At 39.2% G+C, this 26,102-nt stretch overlaps 1 protein-coding gene across 4 annotated transcripts in view; it reads right to left on the bottom strand.

Moving 5' to 3' along the window:
- The window catches only part of VTI1A (vesicle transport through interaction with t-SNAREs 1A), a 348,886-nt gene that overhangs the window by 128,089 nt on the left and 194,695 nt on the right, over positions 1 to 26,102 (bottom strand). For 3 of the 4 annotated variants that reach the window (XM_047073444.1, XM_047073446.1, XM_047073445.1), the window contains exons 6-7: positions 12,203 to 12,273; positions 11,470 to 11,531 (exon numbers count right to left, since the gene is read on the bottom strand). In XM_047073444.1, coding sequence (XP_046929400.1) covers positions 11,470 to 11,531; positions 12,203 to 12,273 — 133 coding nt within the window. Of the gene's footprint in view, positions 1 to 11,458; positions 11,532 to 12,202; positions 12,274 to 26,102 lie in introns of all 4 variants that reach the window. The other variant, XM_047073447.1, reaches the window with a different exon arrangement.

The following is a 26,102-nucleotide window of genomic DNA, read 5'->3' as shown; positions in this document are numbered from 1 at the left end:
AAGCTGTTTCTTGGCCCTGACATGGCAGAGCTAACAGCAGCTAATGTTCACCCAGAATCTGGTCTGAATCCAGTTGCCCCAGAGTTTAAAAATGCCTTTTTTTTTTCCCTCCTTCTCCTTTTCATAGTCTACCAGGCTTAGCAAAATTCTTAAGGAGGAAGAGGTAAATAATTTTTCATCTTCATACCAACGCATTGCAAAACCAATTTATACCTTTCACTCTTTGTGAAATCTGACTTTTGGGTTTTCCACTCCTAGTCATATTAAATAGCTGCCCAATACTAAAAATGAAGATTAGTAAATTATTTTCTCCAATAAGAGAACTATTAAAACCCAGAAGGTAAAATTTAATAAAGACGATCTAGACACATAATTTAACATGTAACTCGGGGAAAGAAAAAGATGCCCACATCAAACTCCAATTATAGTAGTGAAATAATGTATTATTTAAAAAATTCTAGCCATGAGAAAACTGTACATTTGAAAAGCTTACATAAAGCCTTCTAAAATAAGAGACCTTTTATCTCTTCCACATCCATGAGCTTGAAAATACTTTATCTATGCAATTTCAAGGCACATAAAAACCTCAGTGAATAAATAAAATGTTCTTTTTTTCCTTTATACAGAAGCTTTAAAAATTATCCATATAAATAGCTTGGCCTTGAACAAACAGATTAAAAGACCTAACAGGCTATGGTTTCAGATCATGTATACAGAACGGAGAATGAATGCTTTTCTTTATTGGCTGTGCAAGTTTCCTACTAACTAAATTTCTAGAAGCCCATTTGATGAGAAAGATTTAATTGGAATATATGAAAAAAGTCAGCATTTTAAAGTGACGTGCTTTATTATTTTATCAAATAATTAATATACCAAATAGTCACTGCACTCTGCCAATAGTCTTTGCATCTACTTGTGGAATTTCAAAGGTTGTAAAATTTTATAAATATGTGATTTTAGCCAAACGCATGAAAATCTTCAATATCTTTCTAAAACTGGGGTGTCACACGTGAAGAGGTTTTTCACGAGTGTCTAGAAACAAGATTGTTTAGGTGATTTCAAGCTCACCTTAGCTGCTTGAAGAAAATCTTAAACTTCACTGCAACTAAAAACAATTCTCACTACATCTTTGGATCATAATTACTTTATCAAAGAGCACAGTTACAGGTTGTCGGTTAACTTCCCACGTGCCCTGAACATGCTGGTAGCCGAACACCAGCCCAGAACATTCTAACTCTGTTGCTGGGAGTTACAACCTTAGAGCTGCCATGGAAAGGGAAACAGCAAACCCCACATGTGGGTTGAAAATCAGGTAGTAATTTTCAGACCCAGACACCTGCCACCTCCTCTATAAAGTCTCCCAGGGATTTCTCCTTTCTGTCACCACCTACTACATTTACCTCTCAGTTACCATACAGCACAAGTTACTATGTATTGTTGTTTCTAAAAGATACTGAACTCCCTGCGACTGGAGTTCTGAGTCTGTTGAATCTCCAGTGTTAACATATTCCCTTTACACGGTAAACATTAAATATTTGCTTTTGAAGATGTTCCGTTGCTGTTACTGCTAAAATGCTGCTAAGAACATGGCTTCTGTAACTAAAACCAGGATATGGGACCAAGTTCTGCCCCATCTGGGTGGAATGACCTTGGGCAAGACTCAACTATGGCAGGAGTCAATTATCTGTAACATAAGGATAACAGTGACAATACCAATCCACAGAGTTCTTTCCAAGATTACATTACATGAAATAATGTATGTGAATGGGCCTTATGAATCATAAGGCCATATATAAACTTTATTTACTGTGACTATCTTTAAGGACATATTTTTGATACATGATCTGATTTCCCGGGGAAGACATTCTATAAAGTTTCTTGTTAAATTTTGCGGAAAATTCAAAATAAGCGCATCTGGTAGGTCAACACATTTCAAATATGTGAGAACAGAAAAGTAAGTAAGTGGAATTTAGTGAGGGAATTGTACACAGTTCTATTACCATGTATCATTTCTCAGTTCTTTGGAATTGGTTGTGGATTCCTGGAAATTTTGTGGAAAATTCCCAGAAAGATACATACACATGCATATGCAAACATTTTCAAGAGAATTCTGGTGGTTCAGAGACTCTGTGAAGTCCACCCCGGGATAGGGGCTGTTGCCCTGGGGCTTGAGACAGACGGTATGATTTCGTGAAGAGTACTCGAGGACCCAAATTCAGACGCCTTTGGCTGATTTGGGAATTAAAAGGCGGATAGTTTTTTCTTCTTCATCATAAAATCATTAAGGCATTGGAAGTGGAAAGCAGATTTGCTTTTTTCTAGGTAAAATGTAATTTCACAGGAGACAAGAGTGCTGTTGTTAAATAAATTCCAAAGCCTCTTCAACCCTCTTTGTAAATTTTTAGTAAAATTTATCACTCTGTCATTTTCTCCACTGATAGTCACACTTTAGTTCCAAAGTTCTTTACATAACTTTGCAAAGAAGTCACCAGCTTTTTAAATCGGGCATTGAGGCTTAAAAAAAAAATGATGATGTCTCCTCTCATTTCAGCTTCTATCTTGTCCAAAAACGTTAGAGACAATTTAAAATGAAAATAAAGACAAATAAAAAATAAAAACAACCTCAACTAATACCAGCAAGGTGGCTGGTATTTCCTAAACTTTTATAGTTTAGGAACTGTTTTAATTATACTTTAGGATATTGAATATATTTCTTTACAGTGGCTTTTTTTTTTTTTGGTTGTTGTTTTATTTTGTTTTCCCCTTAAAAGCAAAGAATTCTTTCTTAATACCTAGATGACAAGGTCTCAAGATGTACACAGTTGTTTCTTATTATGGCTTCCCTGGAAAACATTTCTGGGAAAGCACAATTCCCAGCCACTTACTTTGTTTACAACAGACAAAACTGCTTGTGTGGTATAAATAGGAGTCTGTCCTTAAATGTTGTTGAAAAATAAAATGGAACCATGAAAAGGAGCCATTTCCTGCCTCAAAGGTGGCTTAAAAAAATTCTTAGCTACTTTAGGAACAGCACCAAAGCATAAATAATAATTATCAATCACCACACAATAAAAGACTAATTTTACCAAAAAAAAAAAAAAAAAAAAGCAGGGGGGCGGGGAGAGAGAGAGAGAAAGAAAAAAACAACAACAAGCTGCGTATTCCAGAGATGGCCTCAGAATTGTCAGCATTGGAAGGTTTTCTTATCCCGCAAGATTATGAAACCCCTTTTTGTCCTCCTGCATTTGTGATGTATATCTATAACTCGTTCTTGTTTGTGCAGATAAGCCTTGCCTTGTCTCCCTAACTGCACTTTCAAAAGAAGCTTCACAGTCGTTTGACTTTTGATCTGGGTAGCAGCTAGCTCGACCACCTGCACTGTGCATGAGCTGCTGCTACTGAGCTGGCTTTGTCCCATCTTCCAACACAGCGAGCCTTTTAAAAGTGGTGTGTGAATACACTAATTTACAATGTGAGCGTTCAAACAAAAAAATATGGTGGCGGTGGTGGCGGTGATGGCGGCAGGGGCAGCGAGCAGAAGGGGGAGATTTGTGAAGGGAGAAGCCCCGGACACTCGCTTTATAAAGTTCAGATATTGTTCGCTGCCTCTGGCATTTAATGAAACAGATGGCCAAAGGCCTCCCTCAACTCACAATGGAGCAGACAGTGGTGTAATGGTGCGGGGGCCTGGAATTGTAAAATGCTATTTGGTGATGGTATATGTTAATAAATAGCCATTTACAAGGGGGGCCGAGGGCTCCATTACTTGTTTATAAGGAAGGCCTAGGGCTCCTTGCTTTGAGTTAACAGCTCAAGGCTGCATTCAAAGAAGGCATTGATGGTGAAGGTGAAGTGCGGCCTTCATATTCTACATAGCGCTCAAGAAAGGCGTGTATCCTGGGGAAAAAAGGAAAAATCATAAAAGAAAAGTAATTCAAGAATTAGGTCAAATTGTGGCTCACAACCAAGGAAAATATAAGATGCTTTCCCATTGGGATTAAATAATGGACAGAAATATTGTTCTTGTGACGTGGCTTATTTTATCTTTGAATGAACATGTTTACGTGGTCACCAAAGTGCAACAGATCAAAACCTGCAAGGTTGCAACTAAATTATCCCCCCGTGAACCTACACAGCAACTGTGAAACTATTCTTAGTCCTTTTTCCAAAGGTTATTCACCAATCGGCCGATGCCAGGGTAACGTGACCCTGGGCTAAATGTGATGAGGTTCCTGACTGCAAGTAGCTTCTAGTCCAGTCCTAAGGACCGTGACAAGAGCCGGATCTACAGAAACTCCGCGTTCCCTTTGAGGTGGGGATGTGCCTGGGAACTGTCACCACCTCCCCAAAACCATTCCTTCCAGGGCCCATCTCTGTGGCAAGAAAGGTTATGCCTGACTTCAGCTAAATGTTATTTTCACCTTATAAAACACTGCGAATCCTCTGATAGTGCTTTCTGCTTTGCTTTCAGAGAGGATTTTCTACCTGTCTGGGTATCTGTACAGGAGTTTGTTGAAAGTCTATGCTTAGGCGGCACTTTATTTCTCTTTCACTTGGATTTCCCCCCGTATTTGTTTTGGCTGGTTGCACAATGTGGTGGGGAGCTGTAGAAAATTCTTTGAGGGAGGAAGTAGGGGATAAAAAAGGTCTAGAAGAAAATTAAGAGGTGTAAGACATACAACTACAATAGACACAACGCAAAGCAGAAGATGTTAATGCCTTGTAGGAAGAAATGACTGTGAAGAATCAGATCCAAGACAGATCATTTCTGGCTGAGAGACTGATAAAGGCTTGATGGACAGAGCGGTATTCCAGGTGAGATACAGAGTACAGATAAAAGTTTATCTAGAATATTCTGAAGATACTATCTGTTGTTTTTGCTTACCCAGTTTCTATTCCCCTTTCTAGTAAAAGTTCCTGAATTTTTCTGAGGAAACTATGCTTTGTCTATTCTCAGACCGAGTGTCCACCCCCTGCACGAGGTCCCAGGTCTAAAATGACAAATCATAGATCAATGGGATTTTTACCCAACCAGAGCAAAACCAGAACCAGGAAGACTCCATGCTATGACTCCTATTGGAACTAGTGAGGGGGAAAATGGCTCCGTTCAATGAGTGTCGCTGAGAGGGCTGGCAAAAACTGTCTCCACAAGAGAGAACCGTGCACAAGAGAGCCAGGCTGAGAGATGGAGAGAGCAAGACCCAGTCCTGACACTGCTATCAGAACCTTAGATTCCACTGTGTTTGAAGTTGCTTCTGCCCTTGAACCATTAAGATGGATGTGGTATATGTTTCCTTTTTGTGGCTTATGGCTAGCTTGATCTGGGTTTCTGTCACTTTCATCCAGAAGATTCTCGACTATAATAGGTGAGAGAAGGAGGATATCCAGGTAGAAGTAACAGAAAAAACAAAGATATAGGATAGGTGAATAACCGGTTAGGGCTAGTTTTGGAGATGGGAGGTAATTAACTTCAGTAGAGACATGGGTCTATGCAACAGGAGTAAAGGCAAAGGAAGCGGGAATGTTCACTGAAAGACCTTCGGGGTTAGACTAAGGAGGACATGGGTCAGTGGGCAGTGGGGAACCACAGGAGATTTCCAGGCAGAAAGGAAGCAGTGCTAGTTTTGCACTCTGCAAGATAAACTGGCCGACAGTATTTAGAAGAACCTAAGAAGGGGAGAAGAGGCATAGGGACCGACCAAGAGGCTCCCTTCTCTAAATAGTCCAAAGAGAGGGAAGGATTGAGCGCAGAGGATCTCTCTGCTCTGAGCAGCACCCTAGAGCTCTGGAGTGGTTCAAGCAGCACTGCCCGGTGACGGTCACAGACTGGGGGGTGGGGGGAGAGCAGGAGCACCAGCACTGAGACAGGCATAGTTTTATTTCTATTATTACTAAGTTTTAATTTCATAACAATTATTTGGGAGGTCTGGCAGTGGAAAAAAAACGATAGTTTAAACATATCCATTGGAAATTCACTGACCTAAAATAACTACTAATTATCACATTGATTTCAGAGTTTGCCCCCAGGCTTTTTTCTTTCTTTTTTTTTAGCAATGATGATGATGACAACAAACAGTTTTGCATTTATTGAGCCCTTACTATGTAACAGACACTGTTGTGTGTACTTTACACGTAATGACTCATTTAACGCTCATAACAATTTGTGAGATAGGGACTGTTGTCTTCCTTCTTTTATAGAGGGGAAACTGAGGTATAGAGAGTGGATTCTTGCCAAAGGTTCATAGCTAGAAAGTGGCAGGTCCAGTGTGGCCACAGAGCGCACCCCTTATCCATTGAGGCATATGCCTCTTGATGCAAATGCAGGAATTTCGTTTTGAATAATCAAACAAAACCAGATTGCTTTCTCCAGTGAGGATAAGGCCCCAGAGATATAAGGTGAGATATAAGACAAATTTCCTTGCAATGATACTTGCAGAATACTGGAGGTAAGGGAGATTATAGATTCATCTCTAGTTAAGGCCCCACAGTCTGTGGTCAAAAATAAAATAATCTTAAAGGACTCCTCAAAAACACACCCCCTTGGACGCCATTGGTACACAACAGCTTCCATGTCTACAAAGACCAGGCCCATCTTAGCTAGCGGGGTCTGGTGGGGTTTGTTCACTGCTTTCTGCTCACCTAGCAAGGCTGTCTGACTACCTGTGAGCAACAGCTGGAAAAAACAGAGAGAGACAGAGCGTGAACAGGGGAGGGGCCGAGAGACGGGGAGACACAGAATCCGAAGCAGGCTCCAGGCTCTGAGCTGTCAGCAGAGAGCCCGACGCGGGGCTTGAACTCACAAACCACGAGATCATGACCTGAGCCGAAGTTGGACGCCCAACCGAGGGAGCCACCCAGGCGCCCCTCTTTAAGAAAAAATTTGTTTACTAAACAAACAATTTTTTTTTTGTATTTCCATTGCTTACAGATCTTGTGTTGGTATTTCTGGTATGCTTACCCTTACGGATCATTTTGATAGTACATTTAAATTTTCCAGATGTTTTACCTGTCATTCTACCAAAGCAACAAAACCATGTTTAAAATGAAAACGTGACAGAGATAGTAGGTGGCAATTACTCCTTAGACTGGCTCCAAAGTAGTTCTAACAAAAAATGCATGTAATAAATAATAACACATGAATAGTGCTTGCTAGGCCAACAGCATTTAATACTACCTGGTTTGTGTATCTTATAGATTAGTTTCAAAAGGCCTCTCACCAGTTACATGCTTTAATAAGTTACTACATGCATTCTGGAAGAATAAGCAAGAATTCACTGTTTGAAGGAAACATTGTTTTTATTTTTTTAATTCAAAAAAATTGAAAAAAATTAAAATAGCAGAGGCACACACGGGGAGCGGGTGGGAGAGAGGAAATTATTTGATTTTAAGGTAATCATATAGAAAAAGATGTTTTAAAACTATTACATATGCCATTTCTTTTTGTAAGCCTTTTGCCAGCCAACATAAACTTGTAGCGTGCCCTCCAAATTTATGTCAAAGGAGATCTCAAATTATAACTGTTGTATTCCCAAGATACTTTTAGAAACAAATATACTGTTACCAATAAATTATTCACTCTTCAGAGGTAAAAAAAAAAAACAAAAACAAAACAAATCCCCCAAAAAACCAGAATCATGATGTCTTTTGTTTTCTGACTGAAAATGTCAAAAACGGCTATTTTTATTTTCACTGATTGCCCACTCTGTTTGCTCTTTGACTTCCCAGTCAAATGTACAGGAAATAATACACACACAAACGTGCAAATACGTGCAAGTTTATGAAGAGCAACATCTAAGCCTCTCCGTGTTATTTGTGACACCTCGAGACAACCCCAGTTGCAATAATCACATTTTGTGAGAGTCCGTGAAAAATTCATTTCTTCGGCTCCAGTCACCACACGAATAGCCATTTGTTTCATGACCATTTTCGTTATTATCTGGATAGCACTTTATTTAAAACTCTGTCTATAGGGTCAGGAAATGAGCCGTTTGTCCCTAGCCAGCTCTCTATCTTCTGTCAAGACAGAAGAAAAATTACTTTCCAGGAAATCAGCTATATCTGTGTTCTGATGTCAAGTTTCACTATCATAATTTTAAATGGACCGATTTTCTCCTTTGCGTTCTCCTTTTTGGTAATACAGCAACGTTACAGGAAGAACAATTTATTTATTTATTTTAGTTGAATCAGCTGCTGCTTCTCTAAACTAGGTATGCCTCAGTGTTTTTTGCCTGGTTAGTTCCTTTCAAAGCTTGTTTATGATTCTATAAATCTCCTACCTCTCTAAACTTTTGAAACGTATTGGTTTTATAGCTATTTAGATGATATTTTCTATTGGTTATTTGTTTCCCTGCCACCCTTTTTAACGACCAGTAAGCATTCGCTGGAGTTAAGGAATCCTCAGAAGTTTCCTTGAGAAGGAGGTAGTTCTAGGAATTCCCACAGTACGGATTCTCCAGCAGGACTGAGGGCAAGGATCGAATTGATTTCATCTGAGGATTCCCCAAGGCTTTGTTTCCACGCGTTAAGTATTTACTGAGGAAGTGAATAAGCAGAAAGAAGAAAGGAAGGAAGGAAAGCAGGAAGAGAGAGAGAAAAGAAGGAAATAGATTTTTTTTTTTACCTCATGTGATGGTAATAAAACATTAAAAAAGCATGAATGGTGGTGGCTGTCACTTACTCATTTTTATTTCCCTCTCTGCTTTCAGTCAGTCTTGCAGATAACCAGGTGGGTTTATATACAGACTTTGACATTGACGGAACATTGGTCTCACCTGTCTTCACCACAGGCTAATCAAAACAAAATGACCCAAATGAGGGGCAAAGGCCATCATTCTGTATATGGAACGTTTCCGTTCCATATACAGAATTGAAAGCAACCTAATTTAAAAAAAAATTAAAAATAATCAGCAACCTTTCCTCTAAATAAATTAATTCCTTGGTTTAGTATGTTAGTAGAATATTCTCGGTCATACACAATTCATCACATGCAAATAAATAAGCTCGTGTTATCGAGGTGGATGCCGACACTGCACGAGGAGCACGTTCATTCCCTTTACACACTTGTGAAGGTGACAGATGGGCGTGTGGTTTGGTATTACACCTTAACTTAGACGCAACTGCTGATGCACAACATCGCGATGTGGTTTTGGTAACAGAATGTGATTTCTCTCTCTGAATTAAAATCTCACCAGTGCTGGAAGGGAAGTCCCTGCGAACGGGAGGGATGTAACAGAGGAAGCAAAATCAGAGAATTCAATAAGAGACTTGGGGACATAAAAGCTGGTCCCATTTCTCTAGAGACTGTTTTTCCAGGGAATAATAAAAACAATGGAGTGAAGAAGTTGATCAAACATTTCTGCCTTTTCCCAAGACCAAAATAAACTGTCTATCAGGTGGGATAAGTAATTAGGAACCAAACAAAACCACCATCTGCCTTTGGTTCCCCAGAGACTCAGTGAAGGTACACCATTAAGAGTATCTGGATACCTTGGCTGATACCGAGATCCTAGCTGAGTCTTGTAAAAAACACGATCGCTGCTACGCACAGGAGGGCCTCAGAGTTTCCTTGGCTCATCACAGCAAGGTGATGTCCACCTGAAGATTTTTATTTCTATTCACTCTCTAGACAGATCCCAAAAGGAGACGAGTCAGTGATGGACTGAGTTTGCCTACAAAGAGGACCCCAAGTGGGTTTCGGTGGAGTAATTTCCCTCTGTAGGCTTATGAAACAGGCGCGTTAGTATGACTGCCCTACAGAAAGCCCAGTCAAAGGTTGCAGGGCGTCTGCGCTTCACCCTCTCTAAATGACTTGCAAATTTATTCAAACACAATATGAGGAGATGCTTTATTTGCTGAAATAACTGTCTGCAGTGTCCTGCACAAAAGGGTGAGGTACATCAAGCAGAAACATGGACAGAAATACATTGGTTCAGAAACTCATAAATCCTTATTTGAATCTGCCAACCTGAAAGCCACATAGAGCCCGCAGAAACTATTTTTCCTAAATGCTACATCTGATTAAGCCATACCATTAAATGACAGCTGAACTTTAACATTAATATGATATTATTTAAATAACCGCATGATTTTTTTTTACACTAAAAATGATGAATGATTTCTGGACAGCTCAATTGACATAAACTCTTTAATGAGATTTGACAAAATGGAGACATAGGCAGAATACTCGTTACAGCTCACATCGCAGGGGCCCTCCCAGGGAAGCAATAGAGGATTTTTTTTCCTTTTTTTCGTTTTTATTGTCTATAGGCACTGAACCCTTCCTCTCAATTGCCACTTCTCTGTGGATTTTGCGTTTTTCTAGGTCATTTATGTATTACTCTTAAGCAGAGGATTCAGTGGCTTATGGTGCTGAATTGGGACTGTGCCTGCAGGAAAATCAGGGGCCTGTGGAGTTAGGCCAGTGTTGGTTTGGAGTGTCCCAGGAACTTCAGGCTCAAGACCTATCAGCCTGATGGAGACCCTACGACTGGATCTTGTGCTGTCCATCACGAACACAGCAAACACACTTCTAGCGAATTCTTACATACAGATACATGATCAGAGAAGACTTTCCTTTCTCTAAATTAGTTGTCTCTATAGTATCCATGCTAAAGGATTTCTTCTTTAAAATTCCAATTAAGCTGTTGTGGAGCAATTCTCAACCTTTCTCATTCACACTGCGAGCTACAGTTCTAAACTGAAGGCTGTGCTAGATGATAACCTTCCTTGGTAGATTCCGAACGTAAGAAAATGCCACGCTAAATACACCTACGTAAAAAATGTCTCTGACTTTCAGAACAGTGAAAACACATTTCTCACTCCCCTCCCCCAGAAACATAGAATATAGAATATTACCCATATTCATTCACTTATTTCCGCATACTCTCCTGAATGTTTTCCATCAGTCGAAGGTTAGTTGCACACATAAAACATTAACATCTGTTCGCGCGCACATGTGAATTCATATTATTCAGATAATCTTTAAATTGTAAACATCATCTTTAAGTATATATACGATTGAAATGTTTCCCCAAACAGTGTCTCTTAAAAAAGAAATGAAAACAAGGCAACAGGGAGAGAGCAAAGCTAATACCAAGTGTGCTCATGATACTGGCAGGCCCGCATTCCTTCTAGGAGAAGGAGGCTATTGAAATAGAAAATAAAATCAGTCTGCTCCTGCCATGGGGACTTCCTCAGGCTATGAAAAAGTACTTCATGTCTAACCCTAATTTTTTCCATAGCTTGAGGTAAACCCCCTAGCTCAAACCTTCTCTCTAATCTAAGTTACTCAGTATGTGTCCCTGTCCAAACAAGAGTTAATATCAGTGCTCTGTCATTTCAAAAGGGTCTTGACACAGGGTACTAAGAGCAGAGGCTCACATGCCTGGAAAATGCCCAGTTGCAACTAGATGAAAAACACAGTTTCAAAAAAGGGAGAGAGAGGAAGATAGGTCCCTACCTTGCTCTTACCTTCGCAACATCCCCGTCAGGACCCTGGAGCTTTTCCCCAAGTTAGCATCTGTTTCTCGAAGCTGGAAGGAGAAAAGTAGCATTAAAACAAAACAAAGTGAGACTTCATGCAGTTGGGTCGTATCAAAAGTGCACTGGCAAGCAGGAGTTTTTCTCACGGATGAAAATCCAATTAATAAAAAAATACTTAAATACACTAAAATACACCTTGTTACCTACACAGTCTCTGAAAATTCTTTGATTTAGAAAATTACATGTAATAGATAATCCCAGGAGCTTTAAGCTGGATACTTGAACTGGCTATAAAAGCAAATGTCTTGCAGGCTGATAAAGTTGAATATACATCTGGTAATTAGAATCCAGTTTCGAATGTGCAAAGTCCTAGAAATATAAACGGTAACGAAATGAACTAAGTGAAGATGAGACATCATTATTTTTACAGCTTTCACCCTGAAAGACTTGACATACTCCAAAATCTCCCTCATGACCTTCTCAGTTATGGCAAGCTAAATAAAATATCTACCCGGGGGCATTCTGGGATGGGGAAAGAAAGAGCGTATTCTTTCTCCATTGCACACTCTTTTTTCTCTTCTCCCCTTACTCGACATCCCTCATCCACCCTTGCCTTTTTTATACACACTTGCATCTATGTCACTGTTACTGTCTATGCATGTGCCTTCTATGCCTTATTATTTACTGAACTTCTGAAAAAAACGGTATCACTTCTACTTACTCGTTCACGTGCTCGCTGTATCTTTTCTCTGTCGTGACTGAGGTTTTCCAACATCTCCTGGCCAATTTGCTCTATGGAAAAGGAAAGTTGGGTGACGGAAGGCAACTTTGGGTATAAGTGGGAACAACCCCCAGAAGTATCAAAATGGCGGCAGGCCCAGAGTTAATGTTCAATAACTGTACATTACATACTGGATGCATAGTTCAATTCATGTACTTGAAAAATATTTAGAAAGTACTTAATAAATTTACCTGTATATCTTAGATATGATTAGATAGGATTTACAATTCAACCTATAGAACATAACCAAAGAGGTGGCGACGATTGAGGTGATATGTCTTGCAGAAGGCCACCTCGGCATATTTGTTCTCCACCGAGATGGAGAGCCCAGGTTTGGTGGTCTTCTTCTTATTTTATCAACATGGAATCTAATCTTTGGTTTTGCAGGTTATAACTAATGTTGATGATTCTACTCTACCTCCCCTGCTTTATTATTGCACTGCTTTGCATTGGTAAGTGAAACTCCATTTAGAACAATCTGATTTTAATGTATTTGCCCCACGTGCACAGTCCTTGTTCTCTCAACTACTTCAGCTTATTGTCAGTGGAACTCTCTCCAGGCTTTTACTCTCTGGGAGCAGGAGCTCCTTTAGCATGTTCTCAGCCGCTGTGGATACTTGAGTCACGATGAGGTGCACTTCACATGGCTGAGGAGCTGTGTGAAGCTCAAGCTGCAGACAGAACTCCCATTTATACAGGAATAGGCAGGTTAGAACAGTCATTAAGAAGCACACTGCTGAGCTCCAACGAGGTTTTCCTCTGCCATGATCATCCCATTTGGTTGGCACTGGTTGGCTCTCCTCCTTTGACAAGACTGTAGGTATGTCCTAACCTGACAAATATGCAGCTGCCTTGAATAATTTCTTTTCCAGACTCATTCTCCATCACCTGGGAGGTACCTTAGTCTATAACAGAAGAATGACAAATCTGACTCCCTTGTAATGTTGGCAACCCACCTGACTCCTACATTCTGACAATCACATACCCACATTTCCTTTTTTTTTTCTTTTGTATTGTCTTTTCTCTTTACCCATAACCTATAACAACAATTATCTCTGGCTTATAAATTTGTTGAGACACTCAATAAGAATCTATTACAGTGATAGCAAATAATTTAATAAAATCATTAGGAAATCACCATGGTAGTTATTTGGCTCAGATATGTACACTAGCCAACTTTTTAGAGGGACATCCTAAAAAACTGTGGAGCAGTGGTTAGACCATATTGAGAGCTTGGGCTGGGAACTCACACTGCTCGAGCCTAATCCCCAGTGCTGACCTTGCATACATCAGCTAACCTCGTTGTGCTTTAGTTCTTCATCTCTAAAATGGAAGGAAGATCATTCTATGTCATGGGGCTATGTCATGGCAAAGGTTAAATAATTCAGCTAAATTATTTAATACAGTGACTGGCCTATAATAATAAGCATTTACTGAATGATGATGATTGATATTAAAAAAACCAATGGACTGTTATGAGCTGGGCCCCCTCCAATCTTAGGTCTACCACAAACCACTTGAACTGGGTATCACAAGATAAAATATCTGTCCTACATTGCTCACAAAATTGTTGTAATAGTCAAATGAAATTAACCTAAGTAAAAATGTTTTGAAAGCCATACGATACCATACAAATGCATGTCATAGTATAATACATGGGAATCAATGCACTCAATGAAAAATCATAAAGTTCCTACTCTGTGCCAGGTGTAGATGCTGGGGACATGGGCAGTAAAGGAGATCAAGTTCTGCACTCACGAACTTTTGTGTTACGAGTGAAGATTTGGCAGCTAAAGGGCAAATACTACACTAGAGTTTGTATTTCATGGCACACCAGAAAAAGGACTGTATATTCATTTTTTTAATGTTTATTTATTTTGAGAGAGAGGGGAGCATGTGCATGTGCACAAGCTGGGGAGGTGCAGAGAGAGAGAGAGAGAGAGAGAGAGAGAGAGAGAATCACAAGCAGGCTCCACGCTGTAAGCAAAAAATCCGACATGGGGCTGGATCTCACGAACTGTGAGATCACGTCCTGAGCCAAAATCAAGAGTCGACACTTAACCAGTTGGGCCACCAAGGCACCTCTGTATATTCCTTTCATGACAGAAAATCCAAGTAATAAAAAATGCTTAAATTCAATAGCATAAATATATTTTCGATACCTATACAAACTCTGAAAATTCTTTCCAGTATAGTGTCTTCCTAGTATAGTATTTCTTCTCAGATAGATGTTAGCTTTTCATTGATTCCATTCAATTGATACTTAAAGTAAATTGGATCAGATATGTGGCTCCCAGTAGAGGCACAGTAAAAGTGGAAGATGATACCAATAATAAAGAAGGAAAAAACAATTGGAGCTAACTTTTTCCTTTTTTTGCATATGAACTACAATATCCAATTCTGTTATACTATTAAGTGTTGCATTGAAATCCTTTAATAGAATTTAGCAATTTTAACTCACTTTAACTAAAAATCTCAAATATCTATGGACACCATCAATACCTTAATCATTTTAGCAAAATACTACTTATGTAATATTTTCTCCTATCAAGATTAATGGCATTATAATATATAATTTCAAACAAATAGGAAATAGGTTATTATCATGTGTCTGTCACCAGCATAATGTTTCCAGTAAGTGTCTGTGGAAGGAAGCGATGAGCAATTGAAAAAAAGTACATGAAAGGAGTATATAAAGTGCATGAAAGGTTTGCGATATTCTTGCTCTCAAAGCTTCTCAAGTGTGGCATCGGGGAAGTCAACATTGGAATGAATGTAGGTAACAGATCCACAATTCTATCAGGTTTGCTAGGGGAAAAATTATTCTGAATGGATCCACAGTCTGCTACTGAAGGAATCAACAAAACAAGGTAAAGAGCTCAGGCCTTATTCACGAGTTGTTAAATCACTCCCTCAACTGTCCTTGTCTCCTGGGAAATATCTCAGCATCCGAAGTCTTAACCCATCTGGCAAGAGAAGAGAACTGGCAAGAGTGCACACTTCTTGGTCTTAATACACAGGTACCGTCCATTTGTTGGAAACAGAATTCTGTTTTTCATTTCTTACTTGCTACCTTCAATTTTACTTATTTTATGTTTAGTTACATATTTTGAGAGAAACAGTGACAGTGTGAGTGGGGGAGGGGCAGAAGGGGAGACAGAGATCTCAAGCAGGCTCTGCACTGTCAGCATGGAGCCTGACTCAGGGCTCGAACTCATGAAACCATGAGATTATGACCTGAGCCGAAACCAAGAGTCAGATGCTTAACCAACTAAACCACCCAGGCGCCCCACTACCTTCAATTTTAATGCCCCGATAAAGAAAAGTCCAGGCCAGGCACATTAGAAATGCCCACACTTATAGAATGAAAGGAAAAATTCAAGCAAAGTGATGTATGGTTTCTTCATTATGTGTTCTCCTACCCCAATCAAAGCAAGACAAAATGGAAAGGATTATTCTTATTTTTAAAAATTTTTAAATTTAAAAATTTTGAAGTTTATTTATTTTTGAGAGAGAGAGGGAGAGGGAGAGTGAGCATGAGCAAAGGAGGGGGAGAGAGAGAGAGAGAGAGAGAGAGAATCAATCCCAAGCAGGATCCACGCTGTCAGCGCAGAGCCCGACATGGGGCTCGACCTCATGAACATGACCTGAGCTGAAGTCAAGAGTCTGACACTAAACTGACTGAGCCACCCAGGCACCTTGGGAAAGGATTATTTTTAAAATAATTTTTTTAACTATCTTGGTCAGAATAGTATTAGACATTTAGGGATTCTTTTCTTAAAAAATCAGTAACACTGTTAGGTTTACTTTTCTTGAAAAATTTGACTGAAGATATAAGCATTCACCAAAACTCTAATAAAGAAAGGACACAAGCTTATAGGCCTAAACAAGTGCAGATCTGATATTCCCAGTCTATGGTTTTCAGTCCTTGAAACTTTCATAGTGCCTTTAGAATGGGAATAGCCACGCTGCCTCTACTGAGATAACTTGAGAAATCATAAATTTTATAAATACTGCACCTGTTGACTGTGAGGATGTTCTTGAGAGTAAGAAAAACTGGGAAGCATAAAGGAAAACAAAAACTGATGCCATATGCTGGAATTCTAACATGTCAAAGGAGCATGACAAATGAATTCCTGGAAAGAAAAGTGCCTTCCTCCTCTTCTATCCTGTCCACAGGGGTCCTGGGAATTATCCTGGGAGTGTGGCATTCAAACTTACAAAGTGAGTTTTTGTTTTCAGAATTATCCAGAATGAATCATGTCCTTGGTCTATGGCCCCTTTTATTGGATTACAAATGGCAAAATGTGTTGTGGCTAACACTTCCTCTGTTTTTCAGTATATTTGGGGTGGGGTTGGGAGATATACACCGGGCATTCTACACTTTCCTGCCTCATGAGGGAAGAGGCAGGCAGGAAACTACAAATCTAGCTAGATACTTCCTGAAGGCCTGGTCTGGCATCACAAAAGATAAGACTTAGTTTGAGGAACCCATACCATGAAAAGCATCATTACTCTTCATTCCAAATAATAATGCCACCTGAACTATCATAAGACTGGCAATGGACAAACTTTAAAAAATAATTATTGGACTTGTATTTTGGAGATGGGCTGATTAAAATATTCTTATATGAAGGCAGAATTGACTCACATCATGGTATAAACATGGTATAAACATGACTGAAACGGAAGGAGCTGCAGATGTAATTCATCAGAAAATGTTCCACTGATAAATTCAAAATACTAAAAAAAATTTTAGTCATTATGCTATAAGCAGTACACTCGCCAGAAAAAAAAAAATGATCATTTTTCATCACACTTACATTTAACTCTCTTATAGCAAACTTTATTAAGGATGTTGTTTCCAGCAAATTATTTTAAAAAGTGAAGACATCCAGTTGAGCTTACTTTAAAGAACTAAGATAAGGTAAGGTTATTTTCTGGTACTCAAAACTTCATTAGCAATTTCAGTAACAGGTAGAAGGCATTCATAATTATCCAGCTATTGTGAGCATATGGGAACTTCACTAAAATGCAGGACTGCATAGAAATACTGTAAAAGAGCTATTTTCTGAAGCACGTGTTTTCATATGCACACTGCAGAGCACCAACCAGACAATTGAAAAACACAAAGTAATGTTTCCCAATAACTTGGAGTACTGAAATTTGGACCTGACTTTGGAAATTCTGGCCACCGAGTCTGATCAGAGTAAAAACTTACTGCTTTGGGAGAGCAAAGGAATTCACACATAGTTTCCCAGGAGGGAGTAGCTCATCGGGTGGTTACTGACTCTGGTATCATGCCCTGAGTGTGTAGGTTATCCTCGGTATTGATGTCACTCAGATAGGTATAGTCTTTTAAATTCCTGACACCTGAAAAGGTAAGGAATCTTACCTTACCTTACATGATCTTTCATTATTTGACAATTCAAGACATGTGAGGAACTTCTGCCTCCAGTTAGGATGTAGAAAGATGTAAATGACTCTCACAGAAACAAGAAAAGTCAGACAAAATAATCACCATTGTTGAATGGGCAAGTCCAATGTATGCAAGGAAGCTTTGATAGAGTCTAGACAGAAACAAGCATCTCATATGTAAGTAAAGAGCAATGGCAATGTTCATACCTATGGTGAGTGCCTGATTTAAGTACAGGACTGCCAGGGAGAGACTGTTCAGGAATGAAGAGAAACCATTCCAAAATTATATGAAAATGTCGGTGTGTGAGACAGCATGAAACCTAGATGAGCTGTAGACACAAAACCAAATTACTTGGTCTGGTAATTCTCCAATCTCCAAATTTGCCAAGGAAGGGGCATTACAGGAGGGACTGATTAGTAAAAAGAAACATCACATATTCCCACATATTCTTGTGGTGCTTGTATTCTGAGACACCATCAGAGTTAAGCCCAAATGTGAACCAAAAATATGGGAAACTGCAGACCAACTTACTCCCAGATCAAATACCGATAATATTCAACAACAACAACAACAATGACAAAGAGCTTAGACACAGGTTGGGGATGTACTAACCTCAGATGAGTACAGTCTAATTAGAGATTCAGCTCAGCATCAACTCAATTTTAGAAAGAATCTGATCAATCCACTGATCAAATATAAGATAAAATAAAATGCTTCCAGAGAAAAATGAATTCATGATGTTTGTATTTCAGACTCTACTGTACTTTTTTACACTATGTCTAGAATACTACACACATTCCAAAGCACGCAAAAAAAAAAACAAATAAAAAGGGTGGAAAAGAGAATAATAAAGTGAAAATACAGCCTATGGAAGTAGACCAACAGATGGCTTAGTTATTAGAGTTAGCAGATAAAGATTTTAAAACAAGTATCATAATAGTGTTAAAAACTATATTGGAAAATATAAGCATAATAGGTGAAGAGATGGTTTTTTTCAGGAAAGAAGTGGAAACTCTAAAAAGGAGCAAAATGGGGCGCCTGGGTGGCTCAGTCGGTTAAGCGTCTGACTTTGGCTCGGGTCATGATCTCACAGTTTGTGGGTTCGAGCCCCAAGTCCAGCTCTGTGCTGACAGCTCAGGGCCTGGAGCCTGCTTCAGATTCTGTGTCTCCCTCTATTCTCAGCCCCTCCCTCACTTGTGCTCCCTCCCTCTCTCTCTCAAAAATAAATAAACGTTAAAAAAATTTTTTTTTAAGGGAACAAAATGAAATTCGAGAATAAAAAGATATAGCATCTGAAGCCAATTCACTGGATGGACCAGAGTATCGTTCACTATACAAGAAAGAGTCATTGAACTTGAAGACAGGTTAACAGAAATTATCCAGAGCATCAACGATTTGTGTGCTAATAACAGGTCGTCTTGTATACATACAATCAGACTCCCAGAAAAAGAGATTCCCCTCTGGGGAACAACAGGATGCAAGCATTATTTGAAGAAATAACAGTCAAAACTTTTCAAACTTTATTATAAAAAAAGTCAATCCACAGATCAAAGTAGTTCAACAAGCTCTGAGCAAGATAAATACAAAGAAAACCGTACCTAGTCACATCATAGTCAAATTTCTCAAAACTCAAGATAAATAAAAAAATCTGAAAAGCAGCCAAAGGAAAGAACGAGATGACACGTGGGAGGGCAGTGGGAAGAATGAGGGCTGGATTTTCATCAGAAAACGATGCAAGAAGATAATGGAACAGCATCCCAAGTGCGTGGGGGAAAAAAGCCATCCTACTCTTCTGCACTAGTGAGAATGTCCCTTAAAAGTAAGGTTCAATAAAATTAATTTTAGATCATTTACAACTGAGAGAATCATCCAGAAGCACTGAGCTGCAAGAAATGTGAAGGGAAATTCTTCAGGCTGAAGGGAAATGACAGTGGATGGAAATGTGGATCTACAGAATTCAGATCCAAATAAAGTAAAAATAATAACAACATATGTAGAATTAAATATCGAAAACCAGAGCACAAAGGATGGAGAGTAGGTAAAAAGAAGTATACTGCTGAATGGTTTTTAAGTTATATGTGAAGTGGCATATTTATTCAAGGTACACTGATATATTAGGGATGAAAATGGTAATCCCCAAGCTTCTCTGTCCAGTATAGTACCCACGAGCCACATGGAGCTACTTAAATATTAAAATTAAATAAAATTTAGGGGCCCCTGGGTGGCTCAGTCAGTTAAGCGTCCGACTTCGGCTCAGGTCATGACCTTGCAGTTCACAAGTTCGAGCCCCACATCGGGCTCTGTGTTGACAGCTCAGAGCCTGGAGCCTGCTTCAGATTCTGTGTCTCCCCCTCTCTCTACCCCTCTCCCACTTGTGCTCTGTCTCTCTCTCTCTCTCTCAAAAATAAATAAAAAACATTAAAATTTTTTTAATTTTAAAAAATGAAGTAAATTTAAAATTCAGTTCCTCTGTAGCACTTGTCACATTTCAAGTGCTCAGTAACCACATGTGGCTAACGGCTGTTATATTGGAGAATATGGAAATACCATCCCTAGAGGGGTGTTCAAATTTCCCTTGTCTTTAAGACCCACTTAAAAGAAAATAAAGAAGAATCCATTTGAACTTTAATTTAGGTAAAACACTTCCCTTCTCTGGGCCTCAGTTTCCTTAAATGTAAAATGACAGTCTTAACCTAGTTCATTTGCAATGCCCCTTCTGGCTCTAAAATATTAGAACTCAGTAACTCTATAAAACTTTAATGCCTCCTTTTCTCTCTAGAGCCTGTAAACCAACTGAAGCACAAGGGCCAAATCAGGCCCATAGATATATTCCCATCCCCTGAACACCCCCGCTCTGGCAGTGTTAAAAAAACAAACAAAACGAGAAACAGTCAAACCTAAATGCTTTTAAGCAAGCCATACACTCTCTAGATTGACCAAGTCTATAACACTGGACTGCTTCATACAGTAGCCTGCTGGGCCTCTGAGGACTTTTGAATTTACTATGTAATATAAAATATTTACAAGCACTTGGATGATGACATTATTACAGAAAATTATACATTCATATAAACCAAAGATAAACTTAGGCACTCTTAGTAGAAATACAGCAAAGGAGTGTGCATGGCCCAGGTTTCTTTTTCAGCAATTACGATTTAATACTGCCTCCTTAGTGGGGGAGTATAGATTCTATTTTGCTTGAAGATGACCAAATCTAGGGTCGCCTGGGTGGCTTAGTTGGTTAAGTATCCGACTTTGGCTCAGGTCGTGATCTCACGGTTCATGAGTTCCAGCCCCGTCTTGGGGCCTGTGCTGACAGTGTGGAGCCTGAAGCCTACTTTGGATTCTGTGTGTGTGTGTGTGTGTGTGTGTGTGTGTGTGTGTGTGTGCCCCTCCCCCCTCACGTGCTCGCCGTCTCTCTCTCTCTCAAAAATAAACATTAAAAAAATTTTAAAAAGGTGATAGGTAAAAAAAAAGCAATTAAATTAAAATTAAAATTAAATTAAAATTAAAAAAAGCAATTAAAAAATCATCAGTGCTACTTTCATCGAAGTCATAGTAGCGGAACCTCCCCTTAGTTACCTGGTTTGCTGCAGATAATTAACAAACACTATTCCCAGAGCCCCCAGACATCAGTCAATGAAGGTGTGCCACCAATAATGATGCTCTGGAATGAGCAGGTACTATGTAAACTGAACTTGTTAAACAAAAGGAGCCATGTTAATTACAACTCCATTCAAAAAAGAGAATGAATCTGTTCTGTTCTATGAAACAAGACCAGAGCAGCAGGAAGGACATCCCTTTTTCACAATTCAATAAAGAATGTAAAAGCCAGGAGATGAAGCAGCAGAAAACCTGAATGGGCAAAATTGTCAAAGCACATTCCAAAGGCTCACTTGCGGAATTTGCCAAACATGTATTCACTTAGCAGACAAGAGAGACCTGTTCAACATCATCCAGTTCTCCAGGTGGAATGAATTACTCACTGTAAAAAACAAAAAACAAAAAACAAGACAACACCCAAAAAGTAGAGTAAACTATGACAAGTGACTAGAAAGTAAGTAGAAAGCCTCTTTAGAAATCATTACGGGCAGAGTTAATCACTATCTATACCCTTTGTGAACTATGTACACGTCTGTCGTTGAATGTATAACATTCTAATTATCTGCTTATTCAGAAGTCACTATTGGGTACGCTAAAGAAGTTGTTCAGCCAGCAAACAAACATGTTTTGCTTTTAGGAATCACTGCCTAAGCACTTCTGAACTGGTTAGCAACAAAACATTTTTTTTTTTTTTTTTAAACAGGAGATTTCATATAAAAAGCTGGCCTTCTCATTTCTTTTGAAATTTGGGGGGCGCCTGGGTGGCGCAGTCGGTTAAGCGTCCGACTTCAGCCAGGTCACGATCTCGCGGTCCGTGAGTTCGAGCCCCGCGTCAGGCTCTGGGCTGATGGCTCAGAGCCTGGAGCCTGTTTCCGATTCTGTGTCTCCCTCTCTCTCTGCCCCTCCCCCGTTCATGCTCTGTCTCTCTCTGTCCCAAAAAATAAATAAAAGTTAAAAAAAAAAAAAATTTAAAAAATGAAATTTGGAATCTGTGGCAACACTGAGTCCCCATTCCCACAGGGTAAACAGGCTGGAACTGAGATACGGCTGTCTCCTGGAGAAGAGCCAGGTACTATGGACTTTGCTACGTCCCCATCTGACCTACTTCACTCAGTTATGTGCCTCCTTTGCTGCTATAGAATCTGAGTTTGTGACTCCTCGCTTCTATGTTCTTCTTTCCCCATTACCTTATAAACTTCTTTAAAGATGAGGCCGTTTCTTATTCCTCTTAGTCTAAAGCAGGTGCTCAGAAAATGTTTGTTCATGGGAGCTGCTGAGCTGGAAAATACAGTCACCTTCTATAAATTTACAGCAACAGAAATACAGATTTTTAGAAAAAACATGAGTCTTGTAAGTAATTGCACAGATGAGAAAAGGAGGGTGCAGGGATTCAGGGTGGGGATCAGCCGTCATGCTGCTAATTATCAACAGAGCTACAACTGTGACCCAAGCCTCCTGAGTCCTATGTCACTGATCTTTGTGGCAATGAATTTGTTTGTTTGTTTATTTAATTTAAAGTGTCCAGTTCAAAATGCATTACCATGTGGGTGATAAGGAACTCTAATACTTTAGTACACTTTTAAAATGTCAGTGCCCCTGGGTGATCTATAGAATTGTTGAATAATTATATTGTACACCTGAAATTAATATAACACTCTATGTTAACTATCCTGGAATTAAAAAAAAAACAAGCAAAAAATAAAATAAAATGTCAGTGCCCAAGAAAGGCCTTTCCAATAATTTGGGCAAGAGTGGGACAGAATACAGTCTGAACACTTCTCAAATATTCCCCTGAAAGAACCACAGCCCTCTACAGAGAAATATGCTGTGATTTCATGGTCTCGATTGAAATACTTTCTGTTCTTTACAAATTATACAAACAGCAAAAAAAGTATTATAATTACCCAAATCTTTTAGCTTTAGTAGATTGTTGTATATTCAGTACATTTTTGTTCTTTTAAAACATAAGGGGCCAATTCTCCTACAGAATCATAAACTGTCTATCCCACTGACCCCTTTCTCCCTTCCCTATTCACACTGGCAAGTGAATTTGTTATTCTTAACAAATGAATCCGGGAGGTGGAAAATTTAATACATTTAGATTGTTCATTCTTGCTCTGAAAAGCAGGAAATTGGGAGATGACATTCCAACCTCCCCCCCCTCACACACCTACACCCTCACAAGTATACATTCATGGAAGAAAACATATTTACTTGGCTTCAGGCCTATGTTCAGAGCAAAAGAGGAGAACACTTCACTCACTGTTCTAGAGCGGAATCAGCGGCAGATAAAATCACTGAAGCTCGATAGTCATATGTGGATAAAAGATGATACTAAAGTTTTTGGCCTTGCCATTCCTTTTCTTGATATATTTTTTTCTGGACTTAATTCCATTCTTAATACGAACTGAAGCTAGAAGGGGGAAATGGCCTAAAGGATGGAATCACTTCCCTCCTTTTGATTTGGATACGTCAATATGGAAACATATGATTAATAGACACACATAGCTTGTGATCCTCAAGATTAAATACTAAAAATTATTTAAATCACATCAATTTGAAATAAGAACTGGCTTCTCTCACTTCCCTTACTGTTTCCAAGGTTCATTCATGTTGTAGCAGGTATCACTTCTTTTTACGGTTGAATAATATTCCATTGTACAGATAAACCACATTTTGTTAATCCATTTATCAGTCTGGATATTTTGGTTGTTTCTACCTTTTAGCTATTGTGAATAGTGCTGCTATGAACACGCATGTACAAGATTTTCTATGCATAGCTGTTCTGGGTATATGCCTAGGAGAGGAATTGTTGGACTATATGGTAATTCTGAGCTTGACCTTTTGAGAAACCACAAAACTGTTTTCCATGGTGCCTGCACCAATTCACATTCACATCAGCAAAGCATGAGGGCCTCAATTTCTCCTTGGCCACACTTACTATTCTCCATTTTTAAAACTTATAGCCTCCCTAGTAGGTGTGAAGTAGCATCTCATTGTGGTTTTGAAGGTACTTCCCTAATGACTAATGATGTTGAGCATCTTTTCATGTGGCTATTGGCCATTTGTGGATCTTTCTTTGATAAATGTCTACTCAGGTCCTTTGTCCATTTTTGACTTGGCTTGTCTTTTTGTTGTGGAAGCTGTCAGAGTGTTTTGTATATTCTGGATACTAGACCCTTCTCAGATACGTGATGTGTAAATATATTTTCTTATTGTGTAGGTTGTCGTTTCACTCTCTTGATAGTGTCTTTTGATGTTCAAAAGTTTTAAACTTGAGTGAAGTGCAATTTATCTGTTTGTCGTTGTTGTCATTGCTCGTGCTTTTGGTCCTATCTAAGAATCCATTGCCAAATCCAGGCCCCAAAGATTTATCCGTATGTTTTCTTCTAAGACTTTCATAGCTCTGGTTCTCCCACTTAGGTCTTTGATCCATTTTGATTTAATTTTTGTTCCTGGTATGAGGGAGGAGGCTGCGGAACTATTTTTGATTCACACTAAAATTCAGCATTCATCTGGAAAAAGTTACCTTCTTCTTATATATCTCAAATATTTTTATCAAATCGAACATATACCCTAACTCAATGTTATATTTTATACAATACTTTTTCATATGTTGACCCTTCTGAGCATGCTTAAAGCAGACACAGGTTAAAATAGGAGGAGGGAGCATGGATATATTGGCTAAATGGAAAAAGCAAGTTACTGAACCTGAAGTAGCACAGGACAGTGGGTACAGGCAGTGATTAGGCCTTGAACGTGAATGCTGCTGAATTTTAGTATTAAGAAACACAAAATATTGACCTAAAATCCTCGATCAACCTTCAAGAAATATCAGGAAGGAAATCCTGGTGGAAGTTTACGGGGAAAGACTGAGAAAGTGAGAAGACTGATATTAAAAGTTGGCTGAGGGGCGCCTGGGTGGAGCAGTCGGTTAAGCGTCCGACTTCAGCCAGGTCACGATCTCGCGGTCCGTGAGTTCGAGCCCCGCGTCGGGCTCTGGGCTGACAGCTCAGAGCCTGGAGCCTGCTTCCGATTCTGTGTCTCCCTCTCTCTCTGCCCCTCCCCCGTTCATGCTCTGTCTCTCTCTGTCCCAAAATAAATAAAAAAAGTTGAAAAAAAAAAATTAAAAAAAAAAAAAAACCCAAATCTCTAAAAAAAAAAAAAAAAAAAAAAAAAAGTTGGCTGAGAGATTAAAGAAACGATTCAAGTTTGGAAATAAAATTTCAGAGGGGTGAAATTAGTTTCTTTAATTTTCAACAAAATGTCGTTTCTGCTACCCACATGTCTAGTGTGAGAGCCAAGTCAACAAACATACAACATACGGGCTGTCACTCTGATACCAAACACTTGGAAGATACTATTAATCGATCACATTGCCCCTGAATATGCCTTGTAACTACCCCTCTCTTCGCAACGCTCCAGGCAATCAGCTCCAATTGATTAGAGTGGGCACAGGGGATAAGACCTATCTGCTATCCTGGATCTATATAGCATTGGGGTCTTTCTTCAATTGACAACAGAGAATGCCCACTTTTCAGCTTTCAGCTAGTGCTCTCTTTCTTGAATTTTCTGCCATTTCTTTCTTTCAAAAGCCTGAGGGTGATGACTGAAATGCAGAGGGGATAGTCAATGACAATCTAGTAGTGTGCTTCTTTGTTTCTGGACTAGACATATTTATGGAACTTTTAATAAACAGAGTTGTGTAGGCCTCATTCTAGGCTGATTAAATTAGAATCCCTGGAAATGGGGTCCAGATATGCATATTCCTAAAAATTTCTGGGAGTCGTGTGAAACTCTTTGTCAAGGACTTCTAGC

This window comes from Lynx rufus, unplaced genomic scaffold (assembly GCF_022079265.1).
Source record: "Lynx rufus isolate CCGP_SWC_20201006 ecotype Redwood Valley unplaced genomic scaffold, mLynRuf1.p SCAF_11, whole genome shotgun sequence".
NCBI classification, from domain to species: domain Eukaryota; kingdom Metazoa; phylum Chordata; class Mammalia; order Carnivora; family Felidae; genus Lynx; species Lynx rufus.
Note: the sequence above shows the minus strand (reverse complement) of the source record. Positions and strands in the feature narration are given on the sequence as shown.